The 18,213-nt window shown below is 43.5% G+C and overlaps 1 protein-coding gene across 1 annotated transcript; it reads right to left on the reverse strand.

Annotated features, from left to right (window-relative positions):
* Positions 1 to 220: 220 nt before the first annotated feature.
* LOC143844791 (uncharacterized) lies at positions 221 to 3,845 on the reverse strand. Its single transcript, XM_077352438.1, has 4 exons — positions 1,921 to 3,845; positions 1,277 to 1,360; positions 1,013 to 1,096; positions 221 to 733 (listed from the first exon to the last, which is right to left on the reverse strand). The coding sequence occupies exons 1-4, from the start codon at positions 2,540 to 2,542 to the stop codon at positions 234 to 236; spliced, it is 1,290 nt and encodes a 429-aa protein (XP_077208553.1). The 5' UTR covers positions 2,543 to 3,845; the 3' UTR covers positions 221 to 233.
* Positions 3,846 to 18,213: the final 14,368 nt, after the last annotated feature.

The raw sequence follows: 18,213 nt of genomic DNA on the forward strand, positions 1-18,213 counted from the left end.
CTTCTTAAACTCGCACATATTTAACCCCACACCACACTCCTAAAACTCCTTGAACTAACACCCCTCCAACCTCCAACCCACACAGCAGTACCACAATATACACAATCACTAGAGAGGCCGCTTTCAGCCTTGCAGATTCTACAGTAGGGTACACAGAGACAGAGTCAAAAATATAAACTTTATTCAACAAACAACAAAACACAGATAACATGAAATAGAAAAAGTGGGCAAAACTAGGAGGGGGAGTACTTGTCTGCTGGTTTTATTTTTCTCTTTCCGAGAATAGTCCTCCTTCTTGTTTGGGTGGAGGCATTCTGAGAGGGAGTCGGTGGGGTGGGTGCTGGAAGTGGTGGTGTTGGTGTGGGTGGTGGTGGGGGGGCGATTTGTGGAGGGTAGGCCCTTTCCATGACCGCTACAGCCCTCTCCATGAGTCTCCTTATCAGACGCACCTCCTCCACGCCTTCGCGTAGGATTTGGTTTGTCTCTCTAAGGACTGCCCTCAATTTTCTCCCCTCCTGGGCAATGAGTGTGAGCATGGCTTGGTCAGCGGCCGCGGCACGCCGTGACTCCTCATAGCAGTGCTCAAGGAGCCTCTCTCCCACGCTTGTCAAGACGGAGACGCGCCTCAGCCTGCCGCGTTCCCTCGTAAGCCTCTCCTCTGCTGGGAGCGCACCTCTAGGTGGTGGGCTGCCTGGAGCCAGGGGTGGTTCCTCCTCCTCATCTGAAAGAACCTCTGTTGGCAAAAAATGAGAAACAAAACTGTTAGTAACATCAATAAAGTCAAAACACACCATGGTGGACATGGTGTTCTTTTTTGTCCCCGTGTTTTCCTGCCAAGAATTTAAACAATCCCCGGCGAGCACATGGCTATTGTTTGTTTGCCCATGGTGTGCTTTTACTTTTGCCTACTTGCACAGCAGGACTCTCAACAATTAAAAGGGAGCACATGGTTAGTGCCTAGCGACATTGTCCTGCAGCTATGGCTCGAAAGGAACAGGTCATGCACGCTCACCATCTTGAATCTGTATCCGCCTGCGCCGGGCAGGAGGTCCAAGCACCCTAGGCTGTTCCTCCTCCTGTGTTCCGGGTATGAAATCTGCAAAAAAAGGAAAAAAAACAGATCTAGGACCAAAGGGTGGCAAAGCCAGCTTCAAAGCCTACACCAGCAACGCAGAGGGACTCTCTTCTTTCTCTTAGCAGTGCTGCTGCCCTGCACAAACAGAAAAGCACAAAGCAGTTAAAACAGCCCCCCCCCCCTATTTTTACTAATACCTACCAATGTTAGTTGATGCCCCCGAATCACTATCCACGTCAGGTGCTGCTGGAGACTCTAGGGGCCCCGTCCCTGGCAACTGTGTCTCTGTGGACAAGAGCAGAAAATAGTGAAAAACGAGCAAGCATACACCATGAACCACAAAGCAAGCTCCCAAAGTTGTGAGCCAAAGTACTGCAGAAGGCCTATGGGCGAGGCATGCTGCAAATATTTTGGGGCTGTTGGTTAAACATGACCGTTTCAAATACTAACCACATCAAGCACTCCACAGCCAACCATCTTAATAAATCTTTTAAAAATTAAAATTAAATTATAAAATTAAAACCGTTTCAAATAGTAACCACAGCAAGCACTCCACAGCCTACCTTCTTTTAAAATCTTTTAAAAATTAAATTATAAAATTATAAAATTAAAACCGTTTCAAATAGTAACCACAGCAAGCACTCCACAGCCTACCTTCTTTTAAAATCTTTTAAAAATTAAATTATAAAATTATAAAATTAAAACCGTTTCAAATAGTAACCACAGCAAGCTCTCCACAGCCTACCGTATTATGCGTTGCAACGAACACACGAGAAAACGATGCCCAAACGTCAGAACACACATTTGCTTAAAAGGAAATATAAAATAAAAAGAAAATCACTTACCGGAGGCAAGGGGCGTTTGCTCAGGAGCCTCCTCTGGCTCCCCAGGAACGATGGCGATCAGGTCCAGCGTTACCGATTCCGCGGCTCGTTGCTGGACGGGGGGTGGAGGGCGAAAGCTGGAGGAGGTTCCCTCGCCGGGATCCTCCTCAGCGGGTGGTTCCTCGACCGGGGCAGCCGGCTTCCGAACCACCTTAAGGCTCCGGCCGACGCGCTTCGGCCTGCCGGATCCTTCCCCGTCCCCGTACAGCTGGCGCTGCTCCTCGAAGTAGGGGCAGGTCACCTTTTCGTTGCCGGAACCCTTGTTATGGTTCACGGCTCTCATGTACTCTGCCCTCATTGTCTTGGTCTTCGACCGGCATTCAAGGCCGGTCCTGTTGTGGCCCAGGGCGCGCATCTTAATAGCCACTTGTTCAAAAACCTCCCTATTCCTGTGGGAGGACTGGAACGCGTCCTGGATTTTCTCCTCCGAGAAAATCCCGATCAGGTCCCTGATCTCCGCGTCCCTCCAAGTTGGGCCACGGCCGGTTGCAGGGACGGACGAGGCTTGAGAAGACGATTCCATGTTGCTTTTGCTAGTAGCTGAGCAAAATGGTGGTGGGAGGTGCAGGGTGCAACGGATCATATACCTTCCCGCACACAAAGACAAAGGGACTAGCCGGCTCCTGATTGGTGGAGGGCAGCAGGGGACACGCACATTGGCCACATCAGGTCACATGTCACGTTCAAAACTCCTCGCGCGGGAACAGGATCTGCTCCTAATGGCCAGATTGGCGCCCTTGTTGTTTGACTTAACGCATGCGCGTATTCGTTTACACGCGAGAAGAGCAGTTTGAACATGCAGCGGGAGCCATTTTAGGAAAATGTCCGCCATTACACAAACGCATGCCGGTGTTCAACCGAGAGCAAGTGCGGCAGTACTCGGCAGTTCCCCAATAATATTCACCAGCCACAGCATAAATCAACCAAACATGACATGTAACTGGCGTACGTTCGTTGGCACGCTCAGAGGAATGTTTTTTAAAATGAACGGGGGACGGCGACTCCGCTTGCCGGAGGTCTAGCCGCCAATGGAAGGGGTTGTCCGCACCCAAGCACAAGCACGCACCGGGAACCACACAAAGACCCACTACACATAAGCCGCCCCTCATGATATCACCTCGAATCATGTCTATTGAACCCCTGTAAGCTAAGCAGGAGACTGCGAGCGGCGACCGTTCGTTGGCACGCTCAGAGGAAAATTTTTTAAAATGAACGGGGGACGGCAACTCCGCTTGCCGGAGGTCTAGCCGCCAATGGAAGGGGTTGTCCGCACCCAAGCACAAGCACGCACTGGGAACCACACAAAGACCCACTACACATAAGCCGCCCCTCATGAAATCACCACGAATCATGTCTATTGAACCCCTCTAAGCTAAGCAGGAGACTGCGAGCGGCGAATGTTCGTTGGCACGCTCAGAGGAAAATTTTTTAAAATGCTCCCTGTACGTTGACTCCGCTAGGACTGGCCGATGGTAGACGGGGTTTTAAGCTTTGGGCAAATTTTGGGAACGTGACGGTGTGTGCCACTGTGCTTGTGAAAAACTCTTGTGGTGTCCGGGCAGAATTTCCGAAAGTGATCGTGCTTGAAAGCCAGTCGCTGTCCCGTTGCCTCGTAGATCCCCGCTCGCTCGGAGAAAAAAAAAATGGCGAACAGTTCGCCGGAAGTTTGGAGGACAGGCTCGGGAGGAGGGACTTTGAAGAACCCGCAACAATGGTAACGCACAGGTCTTTAGCGCTACTGTTGCAGATTGGTTGCAGGAGTGTATCGCTATCCGGAGGGTGAATCCAGTTTTCTGGATTCCCCTAGAAGCGCTACAACGAAGCGCTTTTTGCGGGTCGGTTTCAGGATTGTTGCAGATTGTTTACGACGTCGTGCGTTATGGCAAATTAGTAGCGTTTTCAATCAGCAACCATTGTGCTATTTTTAAGCCGTGGGAAATGCCCCACACTGTTCTTGTGCTATCAGGTACTACTCTTGGCTCTTCTCCTTAGTTTCCTGGTTTCCGTGTTCAGCCCCGAGTTTAGGATGGATGATGTTAACAGAGGATGGGGAAGAGCTAGTCAGAATGTATGCTGGTGATGTGATAGCATTAGACTAAAAAAATAGCACATTAGACTAAAAAAATAGCCTGTTTCTGCATAATGTGTCTATGTATCTGTAATGGTAAATGGCATGCATGTGATATATGATTCCTGGTTTACTTTGTTTATGTTCTGTGGCTGAATTTTTGATGAGGTTGTCCAGGGTTCAGGGTGGCTATTTTTGTACAGTCTAGCAAGTATAGCGCTCACAATCTGTACTAGTAATCTGTGTGATTCTGGGTATCATCCTTCTTGTGGTTCATTGCACTGTTTTGTTCCAGAAGAGGTTTAAATGCACTGTCAACGTTTTTCTGTTTAAGAGGCAGTCATTCTCACTCCCTCTGGCATTTGCTTCTATCTTGCTTTCAGTTTGGATTATATGTTACTAAACTGTACCTCTGTGGTTCTTCCCTTAAGTATTGTCTGACCTACATTTGGTGTGATGTCTGTATACTGTACATTGTTGTCAGTTGTCTTGAAAGTTTTCTTTCATGAAATCAACTGTTTTTTTCAAAACTCATGCAGTTTGGCAATGACTAGTGCCATATGTGTTTTAGTTCCAAACCAGATGTGCTTGCCTGCTCTGTGGAGGAGCAAAATCATAGTGGCAATATCAGCAAAGTTTCACTTCATCATTTCCTTCCTATGAATGCTTGGTCACCCCAGAGTTCAGATTGCAGGTTGACCACAGAATGTTTGACCAATAAAAGTTCAGCTTTCTTGAATCTTTGAAACTGAATCAGAAACACTTTGTGCAGACATGCTTCTACATCACTTATCCCATTCCTCATTGGTCAAGTTATTACATGTTTTAAAAGCTCAACAAAATTACAAGATGCACTTAAATCGTGATTTTTAGATATTCCATTTCCATTCTCATCATACACATTCTGCATGATGGAATGAAATGTGCCTCCTTCCTTTCAGGGAACATTATGATCCTGGCTGCCATGACTTGGCAGAGGCACATTCTCACTGCTTTCCCATGGCTGTCTACCTCCATCATTCATCCACTGAAAGCACCTTGATGAAAGAATATTAACCTACAGAAGTGGCTACAAGAAATGTTTAAGGAAGGTTATTTTTAGTCTTCATTCATGATTCTTTCTGATAAATTCAAATTAAGAACTAATGTCAGTTTAAAAGCTGATCCAGTATATGGCAGTCGAAATCCTGCAGTACTTCCTCCACAACTCTGATTCTGAAATGCATGTTAAAGTAATTCAGAAAAGAGCCTTGCTTTTCAAAATGATCTAGTGGACGTACACATCAGGTAGAATTTTTAGGATGATTTCCTCTGCAATCCCTAGTGCTGTAATCCCTAAACTCCTTACAATAAAAAAATAATGAGAAAATTCTAAGGAAAATGTGTTTTGAATTGTATTATATATATATTAAAGTTTGAGTCTTAATTTTACAAGGCTAGCACCTGGTCTATTCCCACATGGAGCAAAAAACATTCAGACTTTGTTGACATTATTAGTACTAAAGATTAAATATATAAATATGTAAGTTTATTACAGTCAAAGACTAGCAGAAATCTTAACAAAATATGTTTCCACCACAATGAGCAAGTGAAAATTTGAAATGAATCACAGTGTGTGATAATTCAATGGGAAGTACATATTGCAAGAAAAATACATCTTTAACCGCTCCTGTGGAGCGGATTAAATAAAGCGCTAAGGCCTCCTGGGGAGGAGTTAGGGCGGGCTCTGTCCAGGATAAAAATTCAGAAGGGCGAAGTGCCACTCGGGGGCCAAGCGGCCATTGGCCGCTTGGCCCAGCCTCGCCTCGGCCGCCAGGGGACTCCCCGCTCAGACAAAGAAGAACTCTGAGCCGGTGAGTCCTCCCGGCGACCTCTCCTCCCTGTTCCTTTCCCACCCCCCCAACTACGCTGACACAAAACACCGCCGCTTCTCCACAAGCAAACATGCAACACGCCCAACGCCCACTCCCCCCTCGCCCCCAGACCACTTCCCGCATCCCTGCCGCTTCCTACATTTCCAACACGCACACGCATGCAGGCACCAGAACTCTCACCCCCCATCCCCCTTCTCGCCCCACAGCCAATTTACAAAAACACCACACAAACATGCACGAACCCACCCTCCGATCCCAACCCTCAAGCACTCCGAACCCTTCCCGCACCGCTGCCCCGCCACCACAACCCGACGCCCACCGAGCGCCTATCGCCCTGCTGCCCTCCTGCTCCTTCCCACCCCCACCCCAATCGTTCCTTCCCATGGCCTCCTTACCATGATGCTGTCAGCGTTCCTGCGGCACCGCGGCTAGGCCCTGCGACCTGCACCGCAGCCACCATGGCGCTCCACTGGACCACGCATGCGCGGACTCCTGCTCATGCCTCCTTGCTCTCACCAGAAGAAGCTCCTCTACGGTAGGTGGGGGGGAACCCTGGTCGCCGCCGCCTGTCCGCCTGGCCCCCTCCCTTCTCCCGGCCCTGCAAACAGTCTCGCCGCATCTTGCATGCGGCCCCTCGGCCCGGGAGAAGGCCCTGCGTTGTTCCCGTGTGGGTGGCTGCCCAGTGCCATTCTCCCGCCCCCGGGAACAGCCTCGCCGTGTCTGTGGTGCCGCGAGCCTCTTCCCGGGGCCGGGAGACTGCCCCAGGTCGCAGCTCAGTTGCCACGCTGTCCCAGCCCCCGGAAGCGTGGCCCTAGCGCCCATTTTATTTCTTTTTAAAATGGGCTTCTTTTCTAGTTTTAAATAAGACAATAGGTAAATAAAAATATTATTAACATTCTACAATATTTTATATACATTCTGAAAGCAGTACTCCTGCCTCCTGGTGGGCAAGAAAAATAACTTTGGGGACTCCAAAATAACCAAACAGAAAAGAAATAAACAAAAAGCACTACCAAAAATCAGTATAACAGAAATAGTACCCTAATCAAAATCCAGATCTCCTATCAACTCCTCACATTGAAAAACACCGTGGAAGAATGCCATGTATCTCATGGATAGCTAGCTACCTGATGGTGAGGCTTGGATAGTACACACATGATAGTACACAAAACTCTGCTGCCACAATTGGAGAAGGGCTATGAGACAAAGGCAGCAGAATGGATCTTCAATCTCCATTATGAGGCCCAACATTTCACATCAAAAAATCATTTAATCAATGTGGAATCAATTGCTCATCTACACAACCTTCCATTTTAAGATGTTATTGTTCCAATCCACTAGCTAATTGTACAGATTGTAAAATTTTTCACATGTAGAACAGTTGGTTCGCTATGCCCACACCCTTGGATTGATTCTGCTACTTGGCCTGGAGTGAGCAAGTTATGATCAGAGGTTTGACTCCCACAGTTAGGCACTGACATAGCATCCAGCTGCAAATGAAGCAACTGAATTGCCAGGAATGCATTAAATCACATCCATATGCCAACTTTCCATAGAATTTTCTTGTTGGAGATGAATGCTGCGAATACCATGGACAGCCAAAGTTACCAACAGGACAGTTTTAGAGAGGAGCAAACCAACTATGTCATTAGAAAGCAAGATATTGTGGCTAAAGCTCACTTACTTTGGACACATCATGCAATCAAACTCGTTAGAAAAATCATTAATGTTCAGCATGGTCAGCGGCAAAAGGAAATGTGGTCACCAAAGGATCCGCTGGCTTGACATGATCAAAGCTGACACAGGAATGACCATGAACCAACTTAAAAAAAGTGGTCATTGACAGAGATATATGGCAGAAGCTTTCCTATGGAATTGCAGAGGGTTGGACATGACTGAACATATGACATCATCATATGCCAACTATGGGAATCCTGGCAATATAATAAGACCAGGAATTCTCTAAAAAGGGAATGGCTATGACTGGCTCTCCTAAATCCAGATGTGACTTTCCATCTGACTCTGTAGTAGTACTAATTTTAGCCTTTTGTGTACAGCATTTCTGATCAGAGCCAATATCATAGAGCTGAACCATACACAACAGTTGGCTGTCCAACCTGTTCATGCAGCTTTCCAGGAAAACAATTCCAGTTTTCCTGTAGCTTTAACCCACTGTGAGTACTAGCCTTTATGGGCCATCTGCCACCAATGTACACATTGTATCTTCTTTTTATATCAATAGTTTATAAGAATGCAAAACAGGCAAATGGGTTGCTGACTTGTCAGGGCCAAGTGCATTTACCACATTTATTAAGCACTTTTTCTTAGAGTTTGAACGCAGTTCTCTGGAACAGTGATGATTCCACTGAATGTAATAGGATCACTGACCATAGAATGTATTGACCAAATTCTATCCTTTATGTTTTCATTGCTTGCACAAACCCGGACAATGTGTGCATTTGAAATAAAACGCTAAACTAATCTGAAAATTACCAATACCTGTGCCAGCAACTCATTAAAAATAAAGATTTCTCAGATAGTATAACATAGCCCTGAAAATCACATAATAAATTTCAGGGATTACAGCACTAGATTCAGAAACATTGCCTTTGGATTTCAGTGCTCCCTAGTTGTTTTAAATAGCAGGACTGTTATGGTTATAACTTTGTATGAGAATATGAAATAATGGCTTCTCTAAATCTGACAATAGAGTTAACTTTAGTTGTATTCTCTATCTTGAAAAGAAACTAGAACTACAATCCCTTCTTTGTATGCCTCCAGTTTATAAGTAGTGCTTTTGCTTTCACTCTCAACAGAAGACACTCATGTTAATATATACCTTAAAATATCAACAGGTATATATTCATAAGACCTTCTGCTGTTGAGAGTGAAACCCAAAGCACTATTTTCATTAAAACATGTCTATTTCTGGTTTTCTTTTTACCTAATTAATCAATATGACATTTGTGAAAATAGTGTTATCAGTATGACACTTGTGATTTTGAATTTGACATCTGAAGTTTGACATCCTTGCTGTTCCTGAGGTCATTTTAAATGTTTTGAAAGTGAGACATTGCTAACCTCAACCAAAGCCTGGTGCATGTTTCAAGTAGTAACAGATTTGCCGATGCTGGAGCCAGAATCAGTAAAGCTGTGTTCCTTTTCAAAATGCAATCCCCTTTCCATCCCACATTTAAAAATGGTGGCAGGGGAGCTGGCAGAAAGCATTTATTTTTAACTGTATTTTAGAACTGAATCTAGACAGCACACTTGCCTGCAGGCTCATTTACAATCCCCAGCTCATGCAGATCCAAATTGTCCCTATGCTTTTGTAGGAAACTCCCCCCCCCCACATACACACACACAGTATACTGTTGTATTGCTGATTGGGCTCAAAGAATTTATACTTTCAATATTATTTTCATTTTACTTATAATGTATAATGCAAAGGTACTAATTATGTTATGAATTCTCTGAACCTGTTTAGCAATACAAGTGTAATTGTGTACTTTCCACTGGGGGGAAATAACATCTCCGAAATTAAAACAGCAATAATGAAGGGGGATGGTACTGAATGTATTATGCATGATACTGTCGGCACAGAACACACCTCAGTCATACTACTATGGAATGTCCATTGAACACTGTCTGAAAACAATTAATATTCATTGGCTCAGAGTCCATGGAGTATTTCCGCAGACAAAGGCGTATGCTCTCATGAAATGTGACTCCCCTTTCCCCCCGCCCACTGTAGCCTGAAATGCTTTCAGAAATCCAGTTACTTGAGCTCTCTTCTCCACCAGAAACAATATTTGAGAGTGCTATGTTAAAGGGAAGGTGAGAAATTTGTGTTCTGGAAGCACATATCCCTCCATATGTGTAAATACTACATGGGGCCTAAACCATAGTCTTTGTAATGAAAGCAAACTTTCTTCAGAGAAGACAAACGATAGAGGACAGGAACTTGAGTTATACATTCACATTTTAAAAATTATGGTCTCTTTGTGGCTCTTATCTAAGCACTTCAAGATTGAGAATATTTTAAAATCCCTCCACGGGCAAGCCAAAGTGTGCTTTCAAATCATGTGTAATAATTTGAGAAGTGGTGTTGTAGAAGAAATGTTAAATTTCTAATCTCTTTCTTTCTTGGCTGACACTGGAAACTACTGTTCCTAGGAGATAAGATAAGAAGACACATATATGTGCTGAGATCAGTGTATACATGGTAAGGAGAGAACAGAAATACATACACCTTTTCCTGAATATTTATAGACAACGCTCACACTGAATCAACCCATTTTGTATCAAGCTGGGAAGATTCACCATGGCTAAATACTGATGGGATCTAGTGCGGCTGTGGATCTTTTGGAGACCTCTGCATTGGACCATGATATTGTTAGATTATACAAAAGAAGCAGGAAAAAATTAACATGGTTGGCTTTGCCACTTGTAAGCATTTGTTCCTTGACTCTCTTTGCACCATCCTGTGAGGAATTGTTAACAGTCTTTCAGGGTTGGAGTAAAGTATGTCATGGCAGCAATGGTGCTTAGGCCAAGGGAGTAGTTGTGTAGCTCAGAATCCTTGTCTGTTTCAGAAAGCAGTATTTAATGCATGATTTGCTCCATTAAAGTATGCTGATTAAATTAGTCTTGGTATTAGAGCTATGGATATTCCTATCCTTCTGAAGACTGGTTTTGCAGCACACAACTTGGTATGTAAGAGTAAATGAGCAAGTGGGAAAGCAGCCATCTGGTTTGAAATACTAATTGTGAACAGATGTGCTAAGACACTGCTCTGAAAAGATAAGGTGAAAATAGCCAGATTTGTCAATATAATGAGTAAACAAACATAGGCATTTGCAATCGTGCACACAGCAAATGGAATAGAAAACACAGACTGACTTGCAGAAATGGTTGTTTGGATTGTGAAATGGGTCTAGGATGAAATATGCTTCCCTATTCTCTTATAGAAGATCTCTGGATCCAACCTTGCATGGAGCATGTCCCAATATTCTAATTCTTGTCTTCACCTTAATTTCTGGGAAGTAAGTATATGTATTAGGTCTATAAATTGCCACAAAAGGGAAATTCCTCATTATTATCTTACTCAAAATAATATAATAGGAAAACAATTTAATTAGCAATGTAGAAAGCCAATATTAATTTCTCCCAAACATTTTCGGCTGAGGAAAAAGCATTGGTGTTGATTAAACACACCTGAGCACGGAGGAAAAGTTCTTTTGCTGGAAAGAATGTACCTAATGGAATGTAACAAAATATGGGCTTAATATGCTTCAATGCAAAGTTATTTTATAATAATAAATAAATGAAAATCAATGACATGAGCAGGGCAGGAGATCAGGATAGACAGTAACAAAGGTAGTAGCAAAGCAAGACCAGGATGCATCAAAATTACCATTGATTTTCATTTATTTATGCCAGCATGGCAGCAAAATTTCTGGGGAGTGATGAATCAGAAGCCCACTCCTAACTGATCTCTCAGTTAGCCAGGAGTTAACTTTTGATCCAACCCTTTAGTTAACGATCTTCAGGCTAAGATGGCATCTAATCCACTTTTCTCAGAAAAATAGCTGAGCCTCATGGTCTTCTGATCTTCAACTTTTTTTCTTCCAAGCAAAGCTGAGATGCAGACAAGTCTGGGGGAAGATGCCAAATGGACTTCTGTTCCCTCCCCAAGTTCTCACTACAATTCTTGAGGCGGCAATAGGTTTGGAGTGGTGTTAGAAGATGAAAATAATTGCTTCTGTTCTCCCCTCCCCTTAAACTTGCATTGTGTCTGCTACTGATTCACCCCTTCCCTTAAGCTTCTCAGACACTCCCAATTTCACAAGAAGCTTGAGGGAAAGCAACAAAAGCTCAATGACAGAAGACTATTCATGGCTAAGGATAGGCATGAATGGGCTCACAAAATAATGTTCATGATGAGTTTTGGCCAGTTTCTGGGTCACAAACTGAAGTTTCTGGTACATCAATGAACACACACTTTCCATGCATTTTCAAATGGTTTGTGGCAGTCCATGGAAGTTCAACTCCATCTAATCCATGATTGCACATTTGGTGAAGGAGGAGTATAGCGCAGGATGTAATCTCCTCCAGGACCATCCTGCACAGGGAAGACAAGCTAAGAATCAGCTTCAGTGGCTGGAAGACATTTTCCCAAATAGTGTGTGACTTCAAGGCCTTCCAGGATACCACTAATGTGCTCTGATCCCATGTAGCCAGCCTGAACAAAGTCATGGGTTGGGCCAGGGAGATTTCCACACTGCAGCCAAGCCCCAATGGGACAGTTATTCTTCCATGGGTTGGCACAGATGTTGCAAGTAGACATCACTACCAAACTGCATCCTCTCTGCAAAGGAAAAGGCATACAAACTGGGCTGTATCTGTGATTCCCGGATAAAAGGCAACACTGTTCTCCAGACTGTGGAGCTCTTGCAATGGTAGTGTGCACTCTGCAAAAAAGTATGGAGGCTACAGACCAAATTACTTGGCCAGAGGAGGAAGAAGAACAGGAGGCATAACTGCTCCTTAGCACCTCTGTCTCAAATAGCCAGGGAGAAACCCCATTACTGGCTGTGAGTGGTGAACTGGGAGATCAGCAGCAGCAAGGATGCCAGGAGTGCAATGAGGGAGGATTTAGTAGGAGTGATGGAGAGGGAGTACCTTGCTGAGTCTCTTAAGACCATCAATGACAGGTTTCTGGAGCACTGGTCACCCACAGCTATCACCTGTCAGTGTCCAGAGTGGGTTTTCTCCCACCTGGGAGACATTCTGAGCCCCCACTGCTCCCACCTGGACCCAGCCCTTAAAGTCAACCTCTCTCTGCTGGACAATCCCTCTGTGGACCTCATAGAATAAGATTCAGGTCACCTACTGTTCCCCTGTGTGGCCCCCCACTCCCCTCTGGGTCTCTATCATGTTGTCTGTAAGTTGTATCCTTGGTACTTGGGTGGGAGGATGGCTGCCACTGACAGGTCGGGGTAAACTGGCCCCACATCCAACTTTTTCTCACTAAAATTCCCCCACTGAGAAACCCCCTTTTACTTTTTATCTTCCAAAGAAAATCTCCTTCATCAAACACCTACTTCATGAAAGAACATCAGCTTCATAACACAACACCTATCTCATGGAACAACATCCACCTCACAAACATCTCCCTCAACAAATATTTGCCTGTACATGCAAGCCCCTATTTGACCACCCCTTTCTGTTGCATTCATAATAGGTGATCCCTTTACTGTTAATATAAGGTGACCAGATCATTCCACTTTTGGAGGGACATCTGGGGGTACCTGGCAAATTGTACTTATGTTGAAATTTAAATATATATATTACAATATTTTTGCATTCTATGCATGCTATGAAACTTTTTGTTGCTCCATATAGACCAAATTTTTAATCAAGAACCCCCCTGGTCAATGGTGTCCCGCTTTACCAAAAATCTGGTCACCTTATATTAATAGTGAATAACCATATATTTTACCAATGGGTAGGTTGTGATTAAATGTTCTATGTATTTGGGCTGGGGGGGGGGATGTGAGTTTGGTGTTACTAGCTTGTTCCTGAACTGCTCCATAGACTCCTGCAACTACAACCGCCTTTTCAAAGAAGAGCTGGGGGTTTTTGTACTCCACCCTTTACTACCCAAAGGGGGCCTGCCCTTTCTCTCTCCCACATCAGACACACTGTAAGGTATGTGGGGTTGAGAGAGTTCTGAGAGAATTGTGATTGACCCAAGGTCACCCAGCAAGATGCATGTGGAAGAGTGGAGAATGAGTATTGAGTCTGCCATGAAAATGCTGGAGGGCGTCACCCCAAGGGTCAGACATGACTCAATGCTTGCACAGGGGATACCTTTACCTTTAGTAAGTGTTTGAGCATCCCTAGAAAGTTCATGCATGCATGAAATACTGCTGATGACATGGTACTGTGCTGTCCTGTTTGAGTTCTTGAAAAGTAGCTCAAATGTAAAGAACTGAACAGCCCATCAAAATATCAGCTTCCTGATTGCAACTGACAAGCACAACATGAACCACAGCATCAAGTATTCAAGCATTCCTTATTCTATAGGCTCTCAATTCTCCTTGCTGGTGAAAAGTTACTTATAAATTAAGGAAGTGAAATTCTGCTTCCTTTTAAGGCTATGCATAATCTGTTCCTTGAGTTGGATCCCCTGTGGTATTACTTTTTACAGTATGCACACCCACTCAGAGCTTAACTATATGGACATCAGTTGGGTAGCCATGTTGGTCTGAGGACGTGTGTGCATACACATGAAGGTTTATAGTTGATATATAAGCTATAAAGACATATTGGATAAAGTGATGTATTATTATTGTGTGCAGCTTTAGATAACCAGTTTTGCATCAGAAGTGCAATATTGTCTTAGAGCATACTTCTTTCATTCTCTTTCTCTCTTCCCCCCCCTCCATATCCACAGCCTTCATTCTTTTGCTAAAATTGTTGAAATATTTTCAAAACGTATATTCAATAAGCCATGAATAAATGAATACTGAGACACTATTGAGCAAGTGTCATGAACATTTATCAGGTTGTTATAATTATGCATTTCCCCCCAACAGCTGAAGAATTAAAAGTTCATGAAAATTCATCAAGTCTTTATAACAGGTTCACAACCATCCACATGTTTAAAATGTAAATTCCCCCTTCCATAGTCTGGTATGAAATATTCATGAACCTTTCACCTAGGGATAGAGTGCTGGTTTGGAAGACAATAAATGACAGATTATTAATGACACTGGTCACACTGTTAACATGCAGCGACACACTTGCTACATAATTATTCTTCCAGTTCACCGTCATTCATTTAGCTGTTCCTTTTAGGTCCTAACACTTAGCATGTGTGGAAGATATTTCTAAAGAAAGTACATCTTTTTTTTTCTTTTCATTATGTTCTGATCAAGTATTGATGCTTTAGCTCATCAGAACAACCAGATATGTGAAGAAAAACCCATAGTAAATATACAAATGATTAGAAATTTTCAGGGTACAACAGCAAGTTAGCCCTGGTGTTTGGAGAAGCTAATTCATCATTGTCCTCCATCTCCCCCAGAATGTAAACATGAGACACAGCAAATGAGTTGTATGTGAAATGCAGTCATAACTTTATTATTTGTACACTAGTTTTCAAGCCCATTGCATGGAGAAATGCAATGGGTGCTAGCTGCGGCTCCTACCCGCCCCAGGCACCTCGAGGGTGCAGACGGCAACACATGGAGAGTTGAAACAGGCAGGCGGGACAACTGGGCTGGATCTGGCTTGGGTGAGGCGGCCAGTGGGCTGCAGGTGTTTCGGCTGGTGAAGGCTAGTTGCAGTAGAGCAGTTGGGGAAGTGAGGGGGTCAGGGCTGAGTGGGAGGTTCTGCGAGTGGCTAGTGGTGGGCTGGGTGAGCTGGTGGTGGGGCCAGATGGCAGAGAACAAGCTCCTCTGCCCATGGCTGAGGCAGGGCAGGAGCACCGCCATTAGCTGCCAGGCAGAGTCTGCTCATGAGGTGGCGAGAGTGATTTACGGGTCGGCTATGGAGGTGAGCACGAGCTGGCAGCAGGGCTGGATGGTGGTGAGCAAGCCTCTCTCTCCGTGGTCTAAGAAGGGCAGGTCAGGAGTGCTGCAGTTGGCTGCCAGGCAGGGTTTGCGCACGAGGATGCGAGAATGACTCATGGGTGGGCTATAGAGGTGGGCAAGGCCAATCCAGGTTGCACCCAGGGGCCATCCCAATCTGGTCGCACCCAGCTTTAAAAGGATTATTTCATTATATATTTCATTAGAACATAGTATAAATTCACTAGACACTAATGAAAATAATCACATTTAAAAGATATTTATTCTCAATATTCCCAAATCCATTTGTTCAGTTATAGAGTCTAAAATATAATTGTTGGCATGTATATTAAAATTGTCCTGTCCTGGATGGCTCAGACTAGCCCAGTCTCACCAAATCTTGGAATCTAAGGTCCCCCTTGCTAGTTTTTGGATGGGAGACCACCAAAGAAACCGGGAGTCATTATGCACAGGAAGGCAAAGGCAATTTCTGAACATCTCTTGCCTTTAAAACCCTATGGGGTCATCATAAATTGGTTGCAACATGGCACCACTTTACACACAGAGAGAGACACCTCCCTACACACAGAAAAATAAAACTCATTCTCCTTAAATGCGGCTACCGTACAAAGAGGCATATGAATTTTGTAATATGGATGGCGTTAAACATCTGGTTACATGTTATTAATCTCACATGCGTTTAGTAAACAGAAAGTGTAATCAAAGCCTTCTTAGTCATTTGTATTGAGTGGACCTAGAAAGGTATAATTCAGCTTAGAGTTACAGATATATAATGGCCCTAATGGACAGACATTTTTACTAGTTGTATAAAATGCTCTTCATAGGTTCAGCTTTCTAAAGTTCTCTCTCTCTCTCTCTCTCTCTCTCTCTCTCTCTCTCTCTCTCTCTCTCATGCTCACTCTTATCAGTGCATTAGTGAATAATATTCAGATTTGTGGCTTTTTAGATGGATAGCTTCATCTTTTGTTGTATTTTAACTGAAATGAATTTTCTTCTTTAGTTAATCTAGAGCTACAATATAGAAAGTACCTTTATCAATTACCTTGTCGTAGTAACCCATGTTTGGACAATAATCTGCCCTCTTGGGCAAAGCTGAATTATGCATTAGGCAGAGTAGACCCAGCGCCTAGGGCCCAGAATGAATTTTTTTTTAATTTCTTTTAAAATCAGAAGAAAAAAAAACCTTTTAGGGTTGAATAAAATGATTTAATTTTTTTTCTCATGTTAAAAAAAATGAAATGTTTAGGGCAGGGGTAGTCAAACTGCGGCCCTCCAGATGTCTGTGGACTACAATTCCCAGGAGCCCCTGCCAGCATCTGCTGGCAGGGGCTCCTGGGAATTGTAGTCCACGGACATCTGGAGGGCCGCAGTTTGACTACCCCTGGTTTAGGGCTTAACATGTATTTAAAGTAATTTTAATTTTACCTGTTTTTATGGAGAATGCAATAGTGCCCAGGACCCACAAAAGTCATAATGTGGCCCTCCTCTCAGGATCTTCTTTACAATGGAAACTGCCTTGAAAACCTAATCAAATGCAGAGAAAGAGAGCACACTTAGGATGGAAGCAACTGTTTTGAAATGAATACTGCCAGCAGACACAAAGGTGAAGCCTCTCGGACACTTCTGAAGCATCAGTGATTCTAAGGTGGCAAAGAAAAAGCAGAAGTAATCTTGTGAGGAAGAAGGAAATATGTTCCAGGAAACACATTGGGAGGTGCCATGATACCTGTAGGCATTGTGCTACATATCACTGATTCAATTTAACATAATTCAGCAGTGGGAAATTCCAGCCGAATGAAAGGGTGCCAGTTTGCACTGTGAACCTCGTGTTTTTAAAAGAACGTAGAAGGAATTAGGAAGTAATGCTTAAGGATGGCAACCAGATAATAAGACATTCTCAGAGTCTAACGGGCGTCCCATTCTTCTTGATAAATCCCCTGGAGAGAATAGCAAAATATCTACCTTGTTACCCTGTGACAGTTACATTACTGTGAAGTGTCTTTCGTGCCAACAGAAAGTATTCATTGGAGACTGCAGTGTCTTAATTTCATAGAGTAATATTTTACCACATTAATAAATCAAAATAACACTGTTTCTAATGAAGGGTAGCTAAAAGGCATATGCCAGCCTCCTTCACTGCTAACTGTAAATTTAAGTTGACTAAAATGCTAATTAAAATGAATATAGCTTGGGTAGCGTCTTGAAGTGTGACCTTTATTAGCATCATTATTTGCAATAAATTTTGTGCTGGGAAACTTTAATTGTCATCCTTGTGTTGCTGCCATGTTGTACTATCCTTGTGACAAAGAGAACACTGAATAGATAATATTTTGTTATGTGGGCTGTACAATAAATGGAGACAAATGAATTAGCAATTTTATAGGAATTTAAATATTATAATGATTGTAACATGACCTTTCTCCTGGATCACTGAGGTTAAACACACAATAAATGTCAATTCTTTTATTGTTTGACAATTATTGGACCAACTGCAGAGTACTTTGGAAATTACCCACAAAAGAACATGATTTGAAATGTGGTTATCTACTGTTGCAGTAAATTTTATTGGTTTCAGTTCCTGAAAAAGAAGACAGTCAACTGACAACGGTGCTGAATCAGCAGATGCTTTAGAAAAGTTGCTGAGCATTTTGAGTCTGGGAGGTACAACTGAGAAAGTAGCAATGGGTCGGACACGATTTCGCACCTAAGAACA

The sequence above is a fragment of the Paroedura picta genome, chromosome 9 (assembly GCF_049243985.1).
Source record: "Paroedura picta isolate Pp20150507F chromosome 9, Ppicta_v3.0, whole genome shotgun sequence".
NCBI lineage: Eukaryota > Metazoa > Chordata > Lepidosauria > Squamata > Gekkonidae > Paroedura > Paroedura picta.